General features: G+C 42.7%; 1 protein-coding gene across 2 annotated transcripts in view; it reads right to left on the bottom strand.

Annotated features, from left to right (window-relative positions):
* Nucleotides 1-16,197, bottom strand: part of LOC116840018 (tetraspanin-15-like) — a 216,745-nt gene that overhangs the window by 41,660 nt on the left and 158,888 nt on the right. Inside the window, exon 6 of one of the 2 annotated variants that reach the window (XM_075062738.1) lies at nucleotides 977-1,030. The exons of the other annotated variant lie outside the window; for it this stretch is intronic. Coding sequence (XP_074918839.1) covers nucleotides 977-1,030 — 54 coding nt within the window. The remainder of the gene's footprint in view (nucleotides 1-976; nucleotides 1,031-16,197) is intronic. 2 annotated transcript variants of the gene reach the window in all.

A 16,197-nucleotide genomic window follows, 5' to 3' on the forward strand; every position in this document is an offset into this window, starting at 1 on the left:
TCTGATGATGCTTATAATAACAGCGGGGGTCGTGCTCTGGCAGCATTGTTAACAAATGTTATGCTCCTCCCATTGCTGAGGCAGGGATCAGCTCTCTCTCTTTGTTTGGACAGCAGCTGGCACAATGAAGTCCTGATCTTCCTGGAGCTGCTGAGAGTGACCCGAATACTGAGCATATAGCAAGAATAACAAATTACAGTGATTGTGTGGGGAACAAAGTGACTAATGCATGCCCCTCTCCAGAGACGGATGCCCTGCATTTTAGTGGAGACATGATGTCCTTACGAAGGAAAGGTGCTAAAAAAAAAAAAAATCAGCTCTTTGTCTTGTGGTAATGACTATTAGCCTGAGTCATGGATCCCACTGCACTAGGCACTGTACAGACATTACAGCAAGACAGTCACTGCCCCAAAAACTGACACCACAAGGAATATCTGTCCATCACTCAGGCTGCTGGAGAGCGGACTGCTATTCTGATAGAAGTTTAAAAAAAATTAAACCCATCACAAAAATAGCTTAGTTATAAAAATACAGAGAAAATACCCAATTAAGCCTTCCTCAGCTCAGCGATTTAGAAAAGAAGGTACATTTATTTGTTTGGTTCTGATGCAGCAGAGGATTGGATTTATAGCAGATGAGAAAATCCAAAAAGAGACACCTCTCTCATTTTTAGACATCCTAGTGGCTGATTAGACACACGACAAATCAATAGGAAAATGAACAGCAACTCATGAAGTAGGACATTGACCAAATAACCATGCAGCACATATAAGATATACCGCACTCTCCCCAACACCACCTCTCAAAGCACTACTCCTTACTCAGACTCCTCTTAAGAGGAAAAGCTTTGCAGTGTGCCAGAATCATCCAGTCCTGCATATAGCTCTCAAAGTAGCATATGCCTTTAGAATGAATGGCTCATGAAGGAGAAGCCAGCAAGCAGAGAGCTACATTGCAAATGAAAGGCGTATGTTACCTCTTTTTCAAGGGTCTTGTATCCACACAAAGTGTTGATGACTTCTCCAGGGACCTATTAACAGAAAAACTGTTTCAGGCTTAGAGCAGAGTTTTGAGGAAACACAAAAAAATCCCGAGACATATAAAAGCTGCTACCACTGCCTCTGGAGCTTGGGTCTCAGACCTTTCATTACAAACACAGGACAGGTAGTTAACAAGCCTCTGACTTTGACATCAGTGGGGACTTTTTCCAACACAACACAAAAGCTATAGACTAAGCAATATACTCCCAGGGCTTTCTGACTGATGCCTGAGAGTCAGTAATATGCATGGAGTTTTTCCCATAGTAGCAGTGAGGTCTTTCCCATCCAGCCATATTAGCTAATTTCATGCTGGCTAATGCAGAGCTGCTGCTACCTACAATGTGATGTCCAGTGCTTTGCTCAGTCTAGTTTGCAGTGATTTATAGAGGGGCTCCTACCGATTCATTTGGGAGTTTATACAGCTTCCTATTAGGAAAATGTTCTTTATTTTCTCTGTTTAATTTCATTCCATTATTCCTAGTTATGTGGCCTATTACACCACCTTCAATAATATCTCTCCCCTTGGGGTGATCTAAGTGTTTCAGGAATCAGGACCTATACCATCATTGGAGAACATTATAACATTAGAACACAAACTCTCAATTCTCTATGGTCCATGGGACTTTTCAACGAGAGGTTTAGAAAAAGGTTTTCCCATGAGTGGCCCACCATTTCCATCCCAGTTCTGTCAGAGAGCAGACCTTTGTTTTTCGGTCATTTTGATTCTTGATAAAACCTGGAAAGGCAGAGAAGCCTGAGAACTGTCAGGGAAGAAAGCAGAAGGCCTGCTGACAAGAAGGAACTCACCATGCCTCAGGATCAGGCCTATAATTCATGTTTGCTTATTTTGTGGATCAAACAGCAGCTTTCTTATTTCAAGGCAATAAACTGAGGCTAGGCTATATTTCAAAAGGTATGTTGTGTCCATACAATGGTCACACTGAAAACAATTTTAGCAATGAGATGATTTTGGCAACCAGGAAAAGCTGCTGGACAACAAAAACTTTCCATGTTTTACAGGCACAGAGATGAAAAGGAGAAATGTGCACATTTTGGAGCAAAATTGTACTTTTCTGTAAAACGTGGCATAAAAGAAACTGTAGAACAGGCAGTAGCCATTAAGCCCCAGTCTGTTCCTTCTATAATTGGGGAGGAAATTATTCTAACATTTCTTTAGCACAAATAGTCATTTTGACAATATGTTACTGCTCAGGGCTATTGTAAAACACGCCTTTTCCAATTTCCATTTATGCACTGCTAATCTGCCTGTCTGTGGCAAACAGAACAGAGTTAAAAAGGCTGATATAACTCCATTGCTCAGGAATGTGTATGTGCATTATACAGGGCACACGGGTGAAATCCGGACTGCACTGAAGTCAACGGGAAAGCTCCCATTGACCTCAGTGGGATCAGGATTTCATCCTTTGGGTCTGCTTCTCATTTGCACCATTTGGCCAGTGCAGTGGGGCCTTTGAATGAGGGCAAATGTAATTCACACCTGTATTAAGGCCCCATGATGTTGCCAGAATGGTATAAAGGGGGCTTTTGTGTCACTGAGAACCAGCCCTTTAAGGGCGAGTCTACACTTACACGGTGTCGCCCCACCTGAATCGATGGGTGCACCACTGTAGCACTTTAATGAAGAGAGCTCTCCTGTTGTTGTAGATAAGCTCCCTCCCCGAGAGGCAGTAGCTATGCTGACGGGGTCGACATAGGAGCATCTACAAGGGGGCTAGGTTGGTATAATTACATCATGCAGGGATGGGTTTTTCACACCCCTGAGTACATAGTTATACCAGGCCTGAATCTTGCTTGACTTACAGTTCTGGAGCCTTGCTATTTCACCTGTCCGGCATGAGAGCAGGGTTTTCGTTTTTGTTAAACCTGTTATTCAATGGATTGCACCCTGAATAGCAATAAAACTGTCATCAGACACATCTCCAGGACTGTACCAAGTACACAGGGCCCAGGGACCTCGCATGCTGAGCCAATGACCTGTTATGACCCTCCTGAAGTGCTGATGCTTCCATGTAGAATGGTGTCTAAAAATGCAGCTGTGGTCTAATGCCCCCTCAAGTACTTTTTGCTGTGGAATGCAACATTGAAGCCATTAAACTAGCTGTCCTCTGCACAGGACTACTTTGCCTGAGGGGAAACATGATTTGTAATGAGCTTACGGTTTGCAAATCTTTATGTTTAATTCATACTAACCAGCACATGTTCCCCCTCCAAGCTCAATTTTAGTGCCACCACAGCATGGACAGGCACTGGGGGACAATGATACTTACCCACTTCTGTTAAGCACTTTGAGATCTATGGATGAAAAGTGCTGAGTATTTGGGGAGAATGTCTCATTGAGAGCAGAAGGCAGGACTGTAGAGCAGCAAAGATGCTAGCACACCATACAGGTTCACAGGGCTGAGAATAGAATTGCCAAGTTGATATCACGGCTCCATAGTCTTAGAGAACTTCCCACTCCCGCCAGAAGGGAGTATTAGGATGAAACTAGAGCTGGATGGGAAAAATTTTCCTACCCTGTGAACATTTTCTAAATATTTCCCATTCCAGATCAGAAGACTGAGGTTTTCTGAGGTTTTTCACAGAACGTAAGGCTGTGGGATGGCAAATGGAGAGAGACATACACCCCCTTCCCCAAATTGCTAGTAGCTCAGTGGTTAGGGCATTCCTGTGGGATATGGGACACCTGGCTTCAAATTCCTGCTCTGCCTGATTCAGAGCAGATACTTGAACCTAGGTCTCCCACTTCCCCAGTGAGCATGCTAACCACAGGGCTCCACATACAGATACGTGTTTTGACTAGCAATTTCATCATGGACCCGAGAATCATAGAATATCAAGGTTTGAAGTGAAGTGATCTCAGGAGGTCATCTAGTCCAACACCTTACCATTTTAGATTTGGTTTTAGTGAGTAATAAGGACCTCAAAGAGGACATGGCTGTAGGGGACAACCTTGGTTCGAGTGATCATGAGCTAATTCAGTTCAAACTAGATGGAAGGATAAACAAAAATAGGTCTGGGACTAGGGTTTGATTTCAAAAGGGCTAACTTTAAAGAATTAAGGAAATTAGTTAGGGAAGCCTGGGGCACGGGTCACTTGCTGGAGGATTCTGCACCCTTGAGGTCTTTAAACCATGATTTGAGGACTTCAATAACTAAGACATAGCTTAGGGGTTTGTTACAGGACGTGGGTGGGTGAGATTTTGTGGCTTGCACGTGCAGGAGGTCAGACTAGATGATTATATGGTCCCTTCTGACTTTAAAGTGTATGAATCTATGAAAGCAGGACCAATTCCCAAATAAATCATCCACCCAGGGCTTTGTTAAGCCTGACCTCAAAAACCTCTAAGGAAGGAGATTCCACCACCTCCCTAGGTAACCCATTCCAGTGCTTCACCATCCCCTAGTGAAAAAGTTTTTCCTAATATTCCAACTAAACCTGCCCTACTACAACTTGAGACCATTACTCCTTGTTCTGTCATCAGGTACCACTGGGAACAGTCTAGATCCATCCTCTTTGGAATCCCCTTTCAGGTAGTTGAAAGCAGCCTATCAACCCCCGCTTCATTTTTCTCTTCTGCAGACTAAACAATCCCAGTCCCCTCAGCTTCTCCTCATAAGTCATGTCGTCCAGCCCCCTAATCATTTTGTTGCCCTCTGCTGGACTCTTTCCAATTTTTCCACATCCTTCTTGTAAGGTGAGCCCAAAACTGGACACAGTACTCCAGGATGAGGCCTCCACCAATCTCGAATAGAGGGAATGATCACATCCCCAATCTGCTGGCAATGCCCTTACTTATACAGCCCAAAATACCGTCAGCCTATTTGGCAACAAGGCACAATGTTGACTCATACTTAGCTTCTCATCACTGCAACCCCTAGGTTTTTTTCTGCAGAACTGCTTCCTAGCCATTCGGTCCCTAGTCTGTAGCAGTGCATGGATCCTCCGTCCTAAGTGCAGGACTCTGCACATGTCCTTGTTGAACCCTATCAGATTTCTTTGCACCAATCCTAATTTGTCTAGTCCCTCTGTATCCTATCCCTATCCTCCAGTGTGTATCTCCCACTCCTCCCAGTTTAGTGTCATCTGCAACTTGCTAAGGGTGCAGTCCATGCATCTGCAGTCATTAATGAAGATATTGAATAAAACCAGCCCCAGGACTGACTCTTGGGCACTCCGCTTGAAACTGGCTGCAACTAAACATGGAGCCGTTGATTACTACCCGTTGAGCCCGACGATCTAGCCAGCTTTCTATCCACCTTCTAGTCCATTCATCCAGCCCATACTTCTTTAACTTGCTGGCAGAATACTGTGAGAGACCGTATCAAAGCTTTGCTAAAGTCAAGGAATAACACATCCACTGCTTTCCCCTCATCCACAGACCCAGTAATCTCCTTATAGAAGGCAATTAGGTTAGTCAAGCATGACTTGCCCTTGGTGAATTCAGCTGACTGTTCTGATCACTTTCCTCTCCTCTAAGTGCTTCAGAATTGTTCCTGTGAGTGACCTGCTCCATGATTTTTCCAGAGACTGAGGTTAGGCTGACTGGCCCTGTAGTTTCCGGATCCCCTCCTTCCCTTTTTAAAGACGGGCACTACCAGTAGCCTTTTCCATTGTCATCTGGGACCTCCCTCGTAGCCAGGAGTTTTCAAAAAATAATGGCCAATGGCTCTGCAAATCACATCCGCCAATCCTTTAGCACCCTCGGATGCAGCGCATAGGCCCATGGACTTGAGCTCTTCCAGTTTTTCTAAATAGTCCCTGAACCACTTCTTTCTCCACAGAGGGCTGGTCACCTTCTTCCCACATACTGTGCTGCCCAGTGCAGTAGTCTGGAGCTGACCTTGTTTTGTGAAGACAAAGGCAAAAAAAGCATTGAGTACATTAGCTTTTTCCACATCCTCTGTCACTAGGATGCCTCCCTCATTCAAGTAAGGGGCCACACTGTCCGTACTTTCTTCTTGTTGCTAACATACCTGAAGAAACTCTTCTTGTTACTCTTAACATCTCTTGCTAGCTGCACCTCCAAGTGTGATTTGGCCTTCCTGATTTCACTCCTGCATGCCTGAGCAATATTTTTATACTCCTCCCTGGTCATTTGTCCCACCTTCCACTTCTTGCAAGCTTCTTTTTTGCGTTTAAGATCAGCAAGGATTTCACTGTTAAGTCAAGCTGGTCACCTGCCATAATTACTATTCTTTCTACACATCGAGATGGTTTTTTCCTGCAACCTCAATAAGGATTCTTTAAAATACAGCCGGTTCTCCTGGACTCCTTTGCCTCTCATGTTATTCTCCCAGGGGATCCTGCCCATCAGTTTCCTGTGAAACCTTTCCCGGTTAGAGTCTTGTTAGAACTGGGGTAGTTTCTTGTGAAAAAAGTTTCACTTTTGACAAATCAACTTTTTCTGATGAAAAACTATTTTGTTGAAAAATTCCCAACCAGTTCTAGGTAAAACTCTGTGGTGAACCTCGTGGTGGTTTTTCCCAAGTATTCTCTTCCCATGGGTTCTACCCAGAAGGGTTGCATTAGGACCCAATAACATCAATATCTGTGAAGTCTTTTGAACTGACTTTGCAAGAGACAGTGTTTCATGCACTTCTGGAAAAGTCCTACAGAATTTAAACACAGTAAAACTTTCTACAGATTCTGCATCTTATAGAATTTAAATAGAAAAGCATAGCCCTGTAAGCTTTTGGGGGCTTGGGCTTCTATTTCTAGGTGTTTGTACAGTGTCCAACTATTTTGGGGTGTGAATAAAGTATATCTATAATGATGTTGCTATGGAATTCCAGGGGTTGAACCAAAAATCTATTGTATGGGTAACTTTCTCACTCAAATAGAATATTTTCTATGCAAATCAGTTGAATTTCAATAAAAAACCTATTGGCATAATCCCCATTAAAGTCTATAGGATTTGTCCATAAGGGTTCTGTCATCGATTAATTTTTTAAAATGCATTTATCTGGCACTTTCTCCTAATCCAGCTATTTCCAACTTTGCATTAAATGACTCAGTTCTTTTATCATCTCAATTTCCTGCCCCGGTGCCCACACAGCCATCAGCTTCAGTAATGACATCATGACACCTGCTCCCAGCTGCATCAGATATTTCTGGTACACCGATCCCACTCTGGTCTATTTAGCTTTTAAATATGTCTGTTCTAGCTTTTGGATTTCATCTGTGCCAATCTCTTTTCTCTTTCTATTAAACAGATATTTTAATTTCCTTGAACAGAAAGACCTTGATAGATAAGATGTGGGAGAAACATGGGTTTTCAAATAACATTTATATTCACTGTATTATTGGCCCATTATCAGCGATATTAGTTTTTACATGCAGGATGGCCAATAGCAGCTTGCAAATAGCCTTTCCAAATGCTGACAAATTCTGCAAGTGCTTGTATATTAATGCTAGAAGGCTAAATACTATGATAAGTGAACCTGAGTGCTGGTTTTAAATGGGGATATTGATATAGTAGACATCACAGAAACTTGGTGGAATGATGCTAATCAATGGGACACAGTAATACTAGGATACAAAATATACAGTAATTACAGAGTAGGTCATGCTTGTGGAGGAGTATCATTATATGTGAAAGAAAGCATAGAGTTAAACATAATAAAAATCTTAAATGAATCAAACTGAACCACAGAATCTCTATGGATAAAAATTCCATGCTTTAATAATAAGAGGATAGCAATAGGAATATACTACCAACCACATGACCAGACTGCAAAATGCTCAGGGAGATTAGAGAAGCTATCAAACCAGAAAACTCAATAATAACGGGGGATTTCAACTATCCTCATATTGGCTGGGTATCTGCCATTTCAGAATGGAATGCAGAGATAAAATTTCCTGACACCGTTAATGACCTCTTCTTGGAACAGTTAATCCTGGAAACCACAAGGAGAGGGGCAATTCTTGATTTAGACCTAAGTGGAGCACAGGATCTGGTCCAAGAGGTGGATGTAGCAGAATCGCTCGATAATAGTGACCATAAGGTAATTAAATTAACATCCTTGTAGGGGGGGAAATACCAAAGACACCCACCACAGTAGCATTTAACTTCAAAAAGGGGAAAGGCACAAAAATGAGGAATCTAATTAAAGGGAAATTAAAAGGAACAGTCACAACAATAAGAACGAGGAGTACTTGTGGCATCTTAGAGACTAACACATTTATTTGGGCATAAGCTTTCGTGGGCTACAGTCTACTTTATCAGATGCATGCAGTGGAAAATACAATAGGAATATATACACACACACACGGAGAGAGAGACAGAGAGAGACAGAGAGAGAATATGAAAAGATGAGGGTTCCCTAAAAGTGGCAATTCAACAAAAAAACTTCAAAAAACAAAACAGACTCCAGCGAGAAACTGCAGAACTGGAATTAATTTGCAAGCTGGGTACCATCAAATTAGGCCTGAATAACGACTGGGAGTGGATGGGTCATTACACAAACTAAAAACTATTTTCCTCATGCTAATTCTTCTCCCTACTGTTATTCATACCTTCTTGTCAACTGTTTGAAATAAGCCATCCTGATTACCACTATAAAAGTGATTTTTCCTCGTGCTGATAATAGCCCACTTTAATTGATCTGCCTTGTTAGAATTGGCAAGGCAACCCCCACCTTTTCATGTTCTGTGTGTGTGTGTGCGCGCCGGCTGAATGCATAGATATAATCTTCCTACTGTATTTTCCATTCCATGCATCTGATGAACTGGGTTTAGCCAACAAACACTTATGCCCAAATAAATGTGTTAGTCTCTAAGGTGCCACAAGTACTCCTCATTCTTTTTGCTGATACAGACTAACATGGCTACCACTCTGAAACCAGTCACAACAATGAAATGCCTGCAGGCTTAATGTAAACTATTTAAAAACACCATAATAGAGGCTCAAAGTAAACGTTATTCCCCAAATAAAAAAAATTCATAAGAGACCCAAAAAATGTCACCATGGCTAAACAGAGTACGGTAAAAGAAGCAGTTAGTTGCAAAAAAGACATCCTTTAAAAATTGGAAGTCAGTCTATCGAGGAAAATAGAAAGGAACATAAACTCTGGTAAGCCAAGTGCAAAAATATAATTAGGCAGGCCAAAAGAGAATTTGAAGAGCAATAGCAAAACATCAGAAGTCACGAAGTAATAAGTCACTAGGACCAGATGGTATTCACTCCAGAGTTCTGAAGAACTCAAATATGAAATAGTGGAACTACTAACTGCAGTACATAAACGATTGCTTAAATCACCCTCTGTTCAGATGACTGAGGGAAATTAATGCATGCTGATTTTTTAAAAGGCTCCAGAGGTGATTCTGGCAATTACAGCTGGTAAGCCTAAACTTTAGTACCAGATAAATTGCTTGAAACTATAATAAAGAACAGAATCATCAGACACATAGATGAACACAATGCATTGGGGAAAAGTCAAAACAGCTTTTGTTAAAGGGAAATTAACCTCAATCTATTAGAATTCTTTGAGGTTGTCAACAAGCATGTGGATGTAGTGTACTTGGGAGTTTCAGAAAGTCTTTGACAAGGGCCACACCAAAGGCTCCTAATCAAAGTAAGTAGTGATGGGATGAAGAGAGGTCCTCTCATGGATCAGAAACTTCATAAAAGATAGGAAATGATGGCATAATGGTCAATTTTCACAACGGAGAGAGATAAAAAACAGGGTCCCCAAAGATCTGTACTGGGACCAAAATGCTACTGGTAAACAGTGAGGGTGGCAAAGTTTACAGATGATGCAAAATTACTCAAGATAGGAAATCCAAAGCAGACTGCGAAGAGTTACAAAGGGATCTCACTAAACTGGGTGACTGGGCACAAAATGGCAGAAGAAAGTCAATACTGATTAGTGTGAAGTCATGCATATTGGAAAACATAATTCCCAACTATACATACAAAATGATGGGTCTAAATTAGCTGTTTTTACTCAAGAAAGATCTTGGATTCAGCATGGATAGTCTCTGAAAACACCTATTCAATGTGCAGCGACAGTCAAAAAGGCTGACAGAATGCTAGGACCACTGGGAAAGGGATAGATAAACAGAAAATATCGTAATGCCACGTCATAAATCCATAGTATAACCACATGTTGAATACTGTGTGCAGTTCTCATTGCCCCGTATCAAAAAAAGATATAATTGGAATTGGAAAAAATACAGAGAAGGGCACAGAACTAGGGGGAGGGTAGATACACTGGAGGGTAGGGATAAGGACCAGAGTGACCTAGACAAATTAGAGGTTTAGCCAAAAGAAATCTGATGAGGTTCAACAGGAGACGTGCACAGTCCTGACTTAGGAAGGAAGAATCCCCTGAACTGTTAAAGGGTGGGGACTGACTGGCTAAAGCAGCAGTTCTGCAGAAAAGGACCTGGGGATTACAGTGGACGAGAAGCTGGATATGAAGTCAGCAGTGCCCTTGTTGCCAAGAAGGCCAACGGCGTATTGGGCTGTATTAGTAGAAGAATTGCCAGCAGATCAAGTGACGTGAATTATTTCCCTATTCAGGACTGGTGAGGCCAACACCTGGAGTATTGTGTCCAGTTTTGACCCCCACTAAGAAGGGATGTGGACAAATTGGAGAGAGTGCAGAGGGCAACAAAATATTAGGAGGCTGGGGCACCTGACTTATGAGGAGAGCTGAGGGGACCAGGATCGTTTAGCCTGCAGAAGAGAAGGGTGGGGGGTTCTGATAGCAGCCTTCAACCTGAAGGAGGTTCCAAGAGGATTGACTCGGCTGTTCTCAGTGGTGGCAGATGACAGAACAAGGAGCAATGGTCTCAAGTTGCAGTGGGTGTGTCTAGGTTGATATTAGGAACACATTTCACTAGGAGGGTGGTGAAGCACTGGAATCAGGGAGTGGTGGAATCTCCATCCTTAGAAGTTTTTAAGGCCTGGCTTGACAAAGCCCTGGCTGTATGATTTAGTTGGGATTAGTCCTGCTTTGAGCAGGGCGGTGGACTAGATGACTTCCTGAGGTCCCTTCCAACCCTGATATTCTATGATTCTATGAACAAAAATGTTTCTGTACAAGGAGAGATTAAAAAGACTGGGACTGTTCAGCTTAGAAGGATACGACAGAATTCTGTAAAATTGTGAATGGGTGGAGAAAGTGGATAAGGAAGTGTTATTTTACCCATTCACATATAACACATGAACCAGGAGTCACCCGATGAAATTAATAGGCAGCACGTTTGAAGAAAACAGAAGGAAGTACTTCACACAACACACAGAATCTGTGGTTCTCATCACCAGGGATTCAAAATCACATATTTTGTGAAGAACAAAAACTAACTGGGTTCAAAAAAGAATTAGATAAATTCCTGGAAGATAGTTTCATCAATGGCTATTAGCCAAGATGGTCAGGGACAGAACCCCATGCTCAGGGCGTCCCTAAACCTCTGACTGCCAGAAGTTAGAACTGCATGACAGAGCAAAATGGATCACTTGATAAATTGCCCTGTTCTGATCATTCCCCCTGAAGCACCTGGCACCAGCCGCTGTTAGAGGATACTGGGCTAGATGAAGTATTAGTGTGACCCAGTCTGGTCGTTCTTATGTTTTTGCCTAGATGCAGAGCAGAATTCACACTTACAGGCATAACAGATGGTAGAAAAGTTGAACTTGTTCCCACTGAAGAAATCTGAATTTCACTTTAAAATCCTCACCTTCCACCCACTGCCATGTTTCAACAGCAATATTTCACAGCTTTGCTTTAAGATAAGTGCGGTGATTTCCAACCGGGCATACTGACAGAGGAATACAAGACGGAGAGTCAGGAGATCTGCATCATATTGCCATCATATTCTGTCAGTCTGATTCTGTGACTTGGGGAAACTCACTTCTCTGTGTGTCTTCTTCACCATCTGCAAGATGGGGATGGATAACAGTACTTAACTCCATGTAAGATGCTTAATTCCTTAGTGCATGAACTATACCTATATGCAGAAGGCCAGCATGAGCCCTATGGACCACTTAAATCCCTAATTGTCCTCAAATTACTTAAGAGGCACAGTGTCTTGTGGTAGCCCTCTGCAATGTTTGCAAAGCACTTAGCCCTATGGCAATATAGAAGTGGAAAGTATAATAACTAATAGGAAAAGCAATAGTTAGTACACATTTTTTTGCTTTAGGTGTTGTGATAGAGATTTTGTTCCAATTTCTCACAGCATTCCTTGAGAGATTTCTACATAAATGGTTACAGGTGGACTTTCCCATTAACCCTCTCTTCCTCACTTTCCTTTCCACAGAGAGAAATCAAGAGAGTTTTACTGTGTGCCCAGAAAATATCACTCTGTGGAAGAGAAGACAACTAGTGACAGCACCTCCAAGAAGCAAGCAGGTGGAAGCCTGACTTCTGCCCATCTTTGTTGCTATTTGTCTCTGATATTGGAATTAACTTATTTATAGCAGATTCATTTGAAAGAAGACATCAGATCTCTTGACAGTGAAAGTAGGGGCTTCTGAGAATTCTAGAGGTAAATTGTGATGACTGCAGGGATTAAGAGCAGGATGCAAAGTGCTTCCAGAAATCCTAAAGAAATGGGGAATAATTTCAGATTGCCTGCAGCCATGCAATGTCGGGTTGTGATCTGAACACTCACTAGCTAAGCTATGCAAATTGAGAATGGGGTCAGAATGGAAACAATGCCACAGAATGGTGCTATGGGGTACTGCATTTCAAGAACTGAGCATTTGTTCTAAAATGAATCTAAGTATAAACGTAACAATTCAAATTCAACTGCTCAAAGTTATTCTGACTCCTAATCAAGACCTTGTGAACACTACTGCATGATGGATTCTGTCTGTGGGCCTCATTCTACCAGCTATGTTCAGTTTTTGTATGCCTTTCTGCAGATGACAGGTGTTTTGCCTGAGTAAGAGTGAAAATTGAGTACCCTTTACACTTGGGATATGGCTCAATCAAATTAAAGAAGTAAATGTGATATTTGGGAATGTAACTGATGCATGTGAGAAAGGTCTTGGATGCTGGCCACACTGTATATAGGGAGAAGAAAAGCTAGAAATATTCTCCCCTGGGGAATTTTAATCACAAAGCCCTATGTATCCTCTTGGAGAGCGAAACCTCAAAAAGAATTTCCAGGTGCAAGTTAATTAGCAAAGGGCTCCTGAAAGATTGTTAATGAAACAAGATTACTGAGCCCTTAGAATCTCTCTCAGCCACAAGCCACTTGGTGTTTGAGGATGATTTTAGTGAGCGGGCCTATTTCCTGTATGGACCTGGGGAGAAGAAAAGGTGCACTTGTTATTCTTTCCCTTTTTGTTTCTCAGCGAATTGCATACTGGTGAAAGGTGCCAGATGGACAGGCCAGCATGTGCCCATAGGACAGACACCGCACAAGTTATGGCATTGCCCAACACATCCCTCCCCCACCAATGTATCTTATCTCTGACAAGGAGAGAAAAACTCCAGAGGCAATAGAGTTTAGTTTCCTTGCTCAATTCTTGACATCTCTGCTAAGATACACACAGACGGCAATATTTTCCAGTGGACAGATCAAGGGACAGGGGACCCAGTTGCCATTGACCTTCTATGTGTCCATTGGCAAGTCAGATCCCCTCTCTGAGCATTTGTTCCCCTCCCATCCTCTGCCTTGTCTATTTAGATGGGCAGTCCCCATGTACTTACAGCACATAGTACAAAGGGATTCCATTATTGGCTGGGGCCTCTAGCACCTATAGTTCAAATAATAAATAAATATTGTTAGCAGCAATTGATAGAGGAGTTTGTGTGATGTGAGCACCTATGAATTAGGAAGCAGACTCAGATCTTCACCACATTTCACACAGTTACTGAAGCAGGCAAGCAGCTCTATGGAGCAGAGACTGTCTCTTTGTTCTGTGTTTGTACAGCACCTTGCACAGGGGGATCCTGGTCCATAACTAGGCACTATGATAATACAAACAACAGAAGTTGGTCGGAAAAAGACCATGACCTCACCCACCTTGTCTCTATAATTTTCCCAACAAGTTGGTCACTGCCAACAGGATGCCCAGAAATGAAGATTTTAATTTTTTTTAAATTCAGAGTGGTGAGAGCAAGAGATTGGAAGTCACACTAACCTGGTTCTAGCCTGACCTAAGCCCTGGCTTGTCCAGGTTCACACAACTCACTTAAACTACTTGCTGCCTCAGTTTCCCTGTCTGGAAAAACAGACTGCAACATGGATACTTTCAGAGGGGTCCTAAGACTTGATTCGTGTTAGTAAAACACTTAGTGCTCGGATAGCAGTTTTCAGCTGCAAAGCTCAAAGTGCTTGTAACAAAGCAGTACCATTATCTCCATTTTTTCCCACTGGGAAAGCTGATCCACAGGAGAGACCTGGGAGAGGTCATAGCAAGTCAGCGGCAGAGCTGGGAACAGACCCCATGAACATGGACTGTAAGCCAATGTCCTTTTCACTCATTCACACACTATGAGATCCTAGGATGGAAATGCACAGCAATGGTATTCATGCTGAGAAAAGCTTTATCAACTTTGACAGGTGGACTGAAGAGACACAGTTTTCCTTTATGAAGAAGGCTGGGGGAGGGACAGTTTCTCCCTCTTGCAGTGTTATGCTCTGTTCTTCACAGAAAGCTGATTCCTATCATAATTACCGGAAAATAGAAAATCAAATCAAATATTGATCTGATTTTCTTAATTGTGCACTTTCTCCTTCCCTTTTGCTAACAGCACCTGACAATTTAATGTAAAACACTTCAGCAAAGTTTCATCAGGGTAGTTGAGACCTATTAGCCCCCATCAGATCCATCCTTTTTCAGATTAGGAGGCAGAATTTATTACTACAGTGGATTGGCCTGAAGTGATTTAATTCAAGCATTATCATATGCAGTGTTGTTGTAGCTGCATTAATCACAGGATGTTAGAGAGACAAGGTGGGTGTGGTAAAATCTTTTATCGGACGAAGACATTGGACCAAAAGTTGGTCCAATGAAAGATATTACCTCACCCACCTTGTCTTTTTAATACTAGCATGTCATTTTGGCAGAGGTCATCACACCCTGTGCAATCCCTAAGTGACCAGAGGAGCTAGCAACAAGGAGCGACTAATGGGAGTTTTGCGAGTTCTCCAGGTGAAGGAGTGATTATGTGACCCTCGGGGTAAGTTTATTGTCTGTACTGTGTGTGTCTGTGGTGTGCTTGCTGCTTGGTTGAAATATACCGTGTGGGCTGTTTGTTTGGGGGACCACTGCTGAGCTTGGTGGCCTGATAGGCAAGGCTGAGAGCTTCTCAACGGGAGTGGTTAACAGGGGAGTTTTGCTCGGGAGTTTGCAAGGGTGGGGAGGGGGTGGGGCTAGACACACTTAACATTCTTTAAACTTAAAGCCAAAAACACCCCCTGATAAAAATAAATCATCAACAAAGGAATGAGCTTCAGGAGTATAAAGATAATGTAGGCAGACATCCAGCAACAGAGTGGGGGCTACCCAGTTTATTGCACCCAATGCAGCATGTATGATTACTTGTCCGATGGACAGGGGACGTATGTGTGTGTTTGTTGCAAGGAGCTCCTGGCCCTCAGAGACCGTGTACGGGCTTTGGAGACCAGAGTGGCTGAACTGGAGGAGCTAAGGGAGACAGAGAGGTACAAAGATGAGACTTTCCGGGACACAGTACAATGGTCCCATCCCCGATCTGACAGCCTTTGTGCTGTTGAGGAGGATGAAAGTCCCAGAAAAGGAGAACATCCAACTGGAGCAGAGGAGAAAGATCCCGTAGTTGGGACCCTCCTTCCAGATGATGTCATGGTATCCTCTCGCACTGAGAATCTCTCTCTGTGGGAGGGAACTTGTTATTGGGAAGAGACAGGTAATAGCTATGCGGGATTTGATCATCAGAAACATAGATAGCTGGGTTTGTGATGACCGGGAGAATCACATAGTGACTCGTCTGCCTGGTGCGAAAGTTGCAGATCTCTCGAGACCTCTAGATAGACTTATGTGTACTGCTGGGGAGGAGAAATGGTTGTGGTCCACGTAGGTATCAGTGACATAGGGAAGGATAGGAGAGAAGTTGTGGAGGCCAAATTTAGGCTGCTAGGTAGGAGATTGAAGTCCAGGACCTCCATGGTAGCATTCTCTGAGATGCTTCCAGT

This window comes from Chelonoidis abingdonii, chromosome 2 (genome assembly GCF_003597395.2).
Source record: "Chelonoidis abingdonii isolate Lonesome George chromosome 2, CheloAbing_2.0, whole genome shotgun sequence".
In the NCBI taxonomy this organism is placed as follows: Eukaryota; Metazoa; Chordata; order Testudines; family Testudinidae; genus Chelonoidis; species Chelonoidis abingdonii.